Source organism: Mirounga leonina, unplaced genomic scaffold, assembly GCF_011800145.1.
Source record: "Mirounga leonina isolate KUSES-001 unplaced genomic scaffold, KU_Mleo_1.0 Mir_101799, whole genome shotgun sequence".
Taxonomy (NCBI): Eukaryota; Metazoa; Chordata; class Mammalia; order Carnivora; family Phocidae; genus Mirounga; species Mirounga leonina.
In genome coordinates this window covers 2,206,303-2,215,481 of record NW_023270210.1, presented here as the reverse complement: position 1 = coordinate 2,215,481, position 9,179 = coordinate 2,206,303, and the positions used below count along the sequence as shown (strand labels likewise).

At 37.9% G+C, this 9,179-nt stretch overlaps 1 protein-coding gene across 1 annotated transcript; it reads right to left on the bottom strand.

The window, feature by feature from the left end:
- Positions 1-1,009: 1,009 nt before the first annotated feature.
- On the bottom strand, positions 1,010-8,937 carry LOC118014220 (synaptonemal complex protein 3-like). The gene is made up of 6 exons (XM_035010362.1): positions 8,886-8,937; positions 6,548-6,665; positions 5,561-5,660; positions 3,628-3,726; positions 1,193-1,297; positions 1,010-1,063 (listed from the first exon to the last, which is right to left on the bottom strand). The coding sequence occupies exons 1-6, from the start codon at positions 8,935-8,937 to the stop codon at positions 1,010-1,012; spliced, it is 528 nt and encodes a 175-aa protein (XP_034866253.1).
- Positions 8,938-9,179: the final 242 nt, after the last annotated feature.

Sequence of the window (9,179 nt, the reverse complement as noted above, 5' to 3'; positions counted from 1 at the left end):
ATATATTTAACTGACTTATTCCAAATATATTCTGAAACAATGTCATGTTTATTAAATAATGTGCCCAAATGAAGATGGTGTTGTTATTAAACGTAAAAAGAAGGAAAATGCCCATTACAAAAGGAAAGGTATAAGAATTATTCAAGTTCTTAGTTCTCAAATATAAAAATCAACATTCCACATACTCAATGAATATTAAACTTGAAAACAAAGCACTGTAGGTAATTTATCTTTCTTTATAGACAGATGTGAACTACTCAGACCATAAGTGATTAAGTATATGTGCATATTAATGAAATACTTTCAATCAATGCTAAGGGCAGGTGTCATTTAATAGTGAACCAACACCAAGTAAATGACATTTTGATGTCGTGGTGGAAATGACATTTCACAAACCCATGTCTCAGCACGGATATTTATATATGTAGTTCTGTTCTCCCAGTGATTTTGGGCAGTTTAATTTATTCAAAAACACAATCTCATGTTTACTTTCAATAATTTTTATAAGGCAGTAGAGTACATTTTCTTCTGAAATCATATTTTTTATTGGAATTGGCTCTGTAAACTAATGAGTAAATACAAGCAGGTACATGGATAAGATAGATTTTATATTCTTTAATTTTTTTTTTCCTTTAGGAAAAGCAATGTAGCCTTCTTTCTGTACTTGTGCTTTGAACCTTTTGGGACTGATACAGATCCACTGAGGCCAAGCCTAGAATTAAATCATCGTTATTGTTAAAAGTTAACTGACAGGGTTAAGTACAAAAAGTCATTACTAACGAAGGGCTGAAAGCGTAATACATATAATTGTGGAATTGCTGCGATCCACATCACTGTTTAGGGTTGGGGGTTTTAACCGGAATGGATTCTTGCACTTTACCAAGCAAGCTATGATAAACAAGATGTACTGACTTCAACTATGATTTTTAAACTACTACAACGTGGTTCAGTGTAGCTAATGTTACACTTGTATCATAAGACTTGGGTTCCTGTTCTTTCTTCCAAGTCATCAGAACAACAGGGAATGAAGAGACTTCTGAACAACTGCCAGCGCTTGCTGCTGCTGTTGCAGGGAAGGAAATATTAAACATTCGCGTGTCATTTAGGTAATTGTGACATACAGTTTGGCCAACAAAATGCCCCAATGCCCACATCCCTCCTTAGTTCTTAATATTAAATATACACCACTCACAGCTTCCATCATAATTTTGTTTTGCAGCTTGGTCATGTCTTCCCTAACTTCGCTTTGTTCATCAGTAAGAAGATGTTCATGGGCCTTCTCTAAGTCCTGCATACTCTAAAACAAAAAGCCTAGTTCAGTTACAAACCACCACTTTTCATCTCATGCTCCAAACATGTAAAATTAAAAATTTCTAGGGGCGCCTGGGTGGCTCAGTCAGTTAAGCGTCTGCCTTCGGCTCAGGTCATGATCTCGGGGTCCTGGGATCGAGCCCCCACGTCGAGCTCCCTGCTCGGCGGGGAGTCTGCTTCTCCATCTCCCTCTGCCCCTCCCCCTGCTCATGGGCGCTCTCTCTCTCTCTCTCTCTCTCTCTCTCCCCCCCCAAAATAAATAAAATCTTTTAAAAAATTAAATTAAATTTCAAAAGTAACGATTCTTAATATTCAAAGGATGCTCGTTATTTATTCCAAATAAAATATTAGACCTAATGCATGGAGATCAAAATACCCACTTAGGAAATTTTTTAAATGTTGTGTTTGAGTCAAATATTATTATTATTATAGAGGCATGACAGTAGTACGCTTTGCTCGAAACAATGGGTTAATAAACAGTTAAGGTCAAGGTGGAGGGGAAAAAAAAGACTGGCAGTCCCACAGAATGAAATACCATGATTTTAAATCTCTCTAATAAGCTTTCTAAATACCATGTAGCACTGCACTTATAATGAGTAAAAATCAATGTAACATGATTCCGTTGGAGGGAATAAAATGATCTGTAACACGACCTCTTTAAGTTACGAAAAACAAACGTGTTCTAAATCCTTACTGTTCACTTAACAAATAGTGATCTAGCACATACTACGTAAGAAGTACTGTTAAGTGCTGTGGAGGAATTTGGGAAATGAATGCACGATCTCTTCCTTCCTTATTCCAGTGAGAATAAAAAGACATGTAAATAAAAACAACACAAAAACTTTGTAACAATTAAGGAAACACAACTTGCCATGACTGTGTACTGGAAAATAAGATTGATTCTGATTTAGCTGGCAAAAGAGTAAGATTTCAGTAGGTAAAGGGAAGGGGGAATTGAAAGTACCCTAGAAACAAGGAAGTAATGGTGAGTTAGTGTACGGGAGGGGTGGGAGGAAAGGAGGAATGTAAGTATAAAACTACAAAGGGAGTCTTGTTACAGGGCAGACGTTGAATACCCGAGTGTTTAAGTGGGAAGCTAATGGCAGGTTTTCAGGAGGGAAGGTATACGTTTTGGAACATCATATTGCAGAACTGGGAAGGATGGACCGGAGGAGAGAGAACTCAGATGAGAGTTTAATAGTATAAGCAGGGAATGATGAGATCCTGAACTCGGGGCAGTGGCAGTGGGAATTCAAAGAAAGATATTAAGGTACAGCTGCAGAGGTAAAGTACACCTCCCACTCCCCTCCGCCGCCCCTCCCTCCCCGCCCACATACACACACCAAGAAAAAAGAAGGGGAATGTGCAGGCTTCCACTGCCTCCTAAACAAGTATATATCTGCACGAAGAAGAGGTCTGTGTCACTGAGGACAATTTGCTAATGTGCAAATGTCCCAGCAGATCATTCTCAACTCACAAACGTTTAGTCCTCCTCTGGCTTTTTCATTCTGTTATACATTTAGACCTTTTCTTATGATTTTAAGTATGCATATAAAGTCATTATTAGTCTAATATTCCAAAAGCAAATATGCCATAAAACACTCATGTAACGCATTTGAATATAAAAGTGCTATTCATCAATTACAACTGCCTACTCATATTTAACAGAAACCGTTAACACAAGTAAAAGACACGTAGAAGTGATTTATAGACTTCCTAGTTTCCACTATGAATTTATTGCCGATCTCCTCAAAACGGATTGTTGAACAAAAAATTATGATTAAAGTGTTAATAAAGTACCAGTTTTCTTCACAATACATGTATTTCTAGGTAAAATTCCCTCTTTACAGTTCCCTGTTTTAGATGACTCCCACAAAACTATTAATTAATTCTAAAAATAAAAATGCATGTACCAATTACGTTAAATCCCAAACGATGAATTCCAAATGGACAACGTTTAACAATTTCGATGTATAACCTAAATGGTTCCCCCTTCCCCAAAGATTTGGAAAGAAACAGTCTTCTACTTTTACATACATTTTATGTATATATTTTAAAATATTTACTTACTTATGAGAGAGAGAGAGAGAGAGCATGTGCACATGCAAGTGGGAGGAGGGGCAGAAGGAGAGAATCTTCAAGCAGACTCCCCGCTAAGCAGGAGGCACGAGGCGGGGCTCGATCCCACAACCCATGAGATCAGGACCCACGACCTGAGCCAAAACCAGCAGTCGGTTGCTCAACTGACTGAGCCACCCAGGCGCGCCTACATATTATGTTTTATAAGAATGTATTGTGTTGCCAAATACAACAGACCTTTAAGAATTGCTCATGTAAGTTTTTAATTTTTTGCAGTCTCTGGTTCTGAACAGCTCTAGCTTGTTGAAGAATCTTTCGTTGCTCTCGGAACATATCCTACAAATATAAAAGAAAAGGGTGATAAAATGTGGGTAACATTTAATATTTAGAAAACATAATTATACATCAAGTTTGAAAGGAATATTCTTTAAATCGATACTTGTTAACATTTCCTGTTTTAACAACTTTTGTGACCAAGTTTATTCACCACTAATATACAGAAACAATACGATGATCCTACCTAGTAGCCATTAAGTAGGAAATTGTCTTTCTCACCAATACTGAAAACATGTTTTAATTTTTGACTTCAAAATCCACAAATGACCCTTCCAAAAATGTGTTTACCACAAGTAGGCAAAAATCTATACACTAATCCTTCCTAACAGTAGTTTCAGAAGAGATATTCTTTCTTTCTTTCTTTCTTTTTCTTTCTTTCTTTCTTTCTTTCTTTCTTTCTTTCTTTCTTTCTTTCTTTCTTTCTTTCTTTCTTTCTTTCTTCTTTCTTTCTTTCTTTCTTTCTTTCTTTCTTTCTTTCTTTCTTTTTTAAGATTTTATTTATTATCAGACAGAGACAGAGACAGAGAGCGCACAAGCAGGGGGAGGGGCAGAGGCAGAGGGAGAAGCAGGCTTCCTGCTGAGCAGGGAGCCCGATGTGGGCCTTGATCCCAGGACCCTGGGATCATGACCTGAGCCGAAGGCAGACGCTTAGCCGACTGAGCCACCCAGACGTCCCAGAGATATTCTTTCTTAACAACATTCGAAACATGTATTAATTCTTGGTCATTTCAGTATGCATACAGATGATCCTAGCCTCTCTGTTCCTTGACCTAATCTCCAGCAATAATTTTGTCCTCTTCCCTACTTTAGTCACTCACTTACATAGTCATACCCTGGATTCTGTCATTCCCAATAACTGCAACATCGACATAATATTAAGTAGAGCAGAGACTTATATAGGAACTGTGTGTCAGGTACTGTTCTGAGCCATTTTAAATAAACTTATTATATATGATCTCATTTAATTCTCAAAACAACTCTATGAGGCAAGTACTCTTACTATGTCTCGTCTCCTTTCATAGGTGAGGAAACTGAGTGAGGTACAGAGATAAACAATTTGTCCCTGATTTCACAGCTAGTGCTGGTCAACCAGGATCGGAGCCCCCCAAAATGGTTCCAGAGTCCAGGCTCTTGAGCACTGTGCTATACTGTTTGTCCCCTTCCCCCCGCCCCCGACGTTCAACCTCTACCTCCCTGTTTGTAGCTCTCTACCCTTTTTACTACAGTTCAGTGCTCTTTCAGGATTAACATCCCATCGATCCTGCGACTTTTCATGGTCCCCAGTCCCCACTCTCATATTCTCCCTTTTCCTCCTTCTTGGCTTAAATTCCACGGCCAATCATTACGCCTATGCGCTTGCACGTGTACCTTGCCCCCTTTTCGCTCTGTTGATCTGCGTGGCTAAACCGCAACCCTGGAAAATCCAACTCTCCAGCTGCTCTGCCACAACCATGCAGAGGGGGGTCTCACCTTAAATTCATGATCACTATGACACTAACCTCAATTAGACCCATAATGCTGCTTGGCAATGATATTTCCCTAGTCCATTCGCTGGCCCGCTCCCAGGAAACAGTTCCAGGACTTCTTCTCTGCCCCTCAAAGGCAACACCTCCTCCACCACTCTAACTCTTAACTGGTGACCTTCCTATATCACTAAGTAGACTGAGGCAATCCAAATAGAACATTCAGTCTCCCACCGCTACATCTTCCACCCATCTTTACCCATCTGGGCTCACGGACTCTACATTCTCTGCTCTGTTTTTGCATGGCCTACTGCCACTTGAGACTTTGATACAATAAATAAATCAATTTTAAAGCCAAGGCTGATACCAACAGCTAGTTTTTCTTCTTGTTCCCGGGCCTTCCGCATGTCTGTATCCCACGCCCGATACAAAGTCAGAAACTGCTGAGAATATTTGAGATGAAGATTCTGCCTGTAAAACACAATAATGAGCACCGTCGCACCTCATAAAGATACGGAAAAATTAACCATATTCAAAACAAAATTGATTTGACACAATTTACACCATAAAAGGAGACGGCAGTAACAGCGTAATAGCAGCTGAAATAGTCTCCTGAGAAACAGAAAGGCTACACGAACAATTTACTCTTATTCCAAAAGTATCGTCCCTGACTGACCAACATATAAGCTATCTCACATGCCTTACCTCTTAAAAACTAGTGAGGATTTACTGTACTATCAATTTTCCAGAAAAATTCATTTTATCTAAAAGCAGTTTACTTTCCATTTCTTCTTACTGAAGAACATGTATGTTCTGATATGATAAGTAGATTCAATAAGGATATCATATCCATTTATCATAGAAGGTTTCCAAACAGGAATATTTCACTTAAATATTTCCCCTCATTGGCACAACAATGGTTTTTAAGAAAGAACCGTGAACACAATTTACTGAAATATGCAAATTATTTATAACATAAGATCAACCTTTTCTACATAACTGAATACAGTTAACTATCACAAGAACAATGGTTTAAGACATTTACCTGAAGTTCAGCTAGTGTAGGTCTAGAATAAATACGAATTAATGTTATAGGAAGAAAACTCAACTGTTATTTGAAAGGGAAAAAAAGGTCATCTTTATTGGCTTCCGGGAGATACATCTCAATTCTGTTAAGGAGTGAGGTTAACAGAATTTATCTGCTTAGAAGAAAATCAAGCAAAATCTATTTTTTTCGCTGGAAAATTCAACATAATAGAATTTGCCTTAGGTTATTCGCACCAACGAATACTAAGAAATGATACAAATGTCATCGTGACTTAAAAACAAAACAAAACAACAAAACCCAACAACTTCACCTTTGTTCTTGCTGTATGTTCCAAACATGCTCAATTTTTTCGTTAGTGGTTTTGACAAGAGCTTTGGCATTCACTTCGAACATTTTTCTCTTTGCAAGAAGAGCCTGCTTAATGTCAACTGTATAGAAAGTATTCATTGAAATTTAGTGTTGAAAATTATTTTGTTTTCATATATACGAGTCAATATGTGTAAATGTTGTCTCAGCAATATGCAAAGACATTTAAAATTTATAATACAGACATCATAAACGTCCAATCACTATGTCGTATACCTGGGACGAATATAATACTGTACACCAATTACACTTTAAAAAATAAAATAAGTAAAATAAAAATTATAACACAGGCATCATTTCAAAAAGCAAGATTTGCTCACTATTTTCTGTAAAATCTTTCTGGTACTAGTATCCCAGTTATAATTTTTCTAACTGCAGGTCACCTTTTAGCTTAGAGATAATGAAAAGGGGATAGTAATCAAAATATTTTCCATTATCAAAATGCGTACAGGGAACCCCAAGGACAGACTTTAATTTCCTTGTGAGAAAACAGCTAAAAGGCAAATTTCTCTAAATGTATAAAACATCCTCCAATTCAAGGGACATGTTTAGGTGGATTACCATTAGAATGCATTATATATGCTAAGTGAAGTAAGTCGAGCAGAGAAAGTCAATTATCATATGGTTTCACTGATTTGTGGGACATAAGGAATAACACGGAGGACGTTAGGAGAAGGAAGGGAAAGATGAAGGGGGTGGGAATCGGAGGGGGAGACGAACCATGAGTCAGTCCATAGACTCCGAGAAACAAACTGAGGGTTCTAGAGGGGAGGGGTGTGGGGGGATGGGTTAGCCCGGTGATGGGTATTAAGGAGGGCACGTACTGCATGGAGCACCGGGTGTTATACGAAAACAACGAATCGTGGATCACTACATCAAAAACTAATGATGTACTGTACGGTGACTAAGGTAACATAATAAAATTAAATTAAATTTAAAGGAAGAATGCATTATATAGAACGCACAAAAGTGTTTTCTTAAAAATGATCCTCAAAAGGATAAAAATAATTATATCGCACATTAAAAAAAATTATTTTTCAAGCGATCTAGTGCGTGATGCTTTTAACTGTGTTTTACTAAAAGAGACAAGGGCTGCGGGTGTAAAAATTCTAATTTAAATAAATGAATTCAGAAACATTTTAAAAATATTTTCATGGAGCTTTTTACATAACACTTTTATCCATAAGTGCTGCATCTCACAGAATCTTAATACTTCAAATAAAGCTTTGCAAATCATATGATTTGACTTTGTGGATCTACAATCAATACTTATTTTTCGGTAGTCATGAAGGATCTGCACTATAATAACAATATTTTATACATCCGGAATCCATCTATAGTAAGAAGTTTGTCAGACAGCTCACAAAGCAAGCACTTTGTCACCACCAAATAGAGCAAAGCCTTCAAAACGTACTTGCTTGTAAGGATGATCTCTATCGAAGAGCCGTAAATTGACTTGGACCCCGCTAAGGGTCCTGTCCTGTAGTGCAGATGGTGTAACTGACATCTGAGCAGACAACATGAAACTCAGGAGTTTGGATATGATTATGTATTTCTCACTAGCTAGGAGAGTTCTTTAGTTTGCAGCTACACGGTTTGCTAATGGAAAGTAACAATAAAGAGTGTTTTGTTTGTTTGTTTTTTGGAGGATTCAATCTGTGCTGCTGCCCCACAGAGCAGGACACTGGAAAGTTATGAGAAGTAACTGAATTAAGGAAATTTAAAATTGACATTAAAAATGGACAGATCACCTAATCTGTGCACACAAAAGGAGGCTCAAACTCTTCTCTGTTTAATTTTTTTTTTAAAGATTTTATTTATTTATTTGAGAGAGAATGAGAGAGAGAAAGAGAGCACGAGAGGGGGGAGGGTCAGAGGGAGAAGCAGACCCCCCGCCGAGCAGGGAGCCCGACGCGGGACTCGATCCCGGGACTCCAGGATCATGACCCGAGCCGGAGGCAGTCGCTCAACCGACTGAGCCACCCAGGCGCCCTTCTCTGCTTAATTTATATTAATTTATATTACATGCACATGTGTGTAAAAATAATGGCATCATTCTTACCTCATCAAGGTTAGTACCATTTTTACTTTTCCACATCAATGGAAAAGGTCAGTAAAGAAACTTGCAAAGTTGAATCACACTAAATACCTGTGTAATATCCCACATACGAGAACAAGGCATTAAAATCAGTGTTGCAGACCACTCACTAACATTTCCATTCATAAAAGCTGTATGGTTTAAAACCATTTTTTTTTCCACCGCCAACATCACTGAAGCATACCTCCAAGTCCTTGCAGCATCTTCTGTATTTCATTCCTGTGAAGACGTTGCATCAAACATTATTAAGGATAAACAAAGATCATGTTTGTTTTGGAAAAAATGTCTCATTCTAGGATTTTACAGAGAATAATTGTTATGTAAGCCAAGTTGACTTGATCTGGTGAGTGAAAATACTGTGAACACATTACCCCACATCTTCCTCAAACGTTACTGCAGAAGGCCTTCTTCCCCCGTAGTATTCAGTTAGAGGACTGTTTCCTGCGTTGAAATAAAAGCGGAAAACATTTTAAAACGA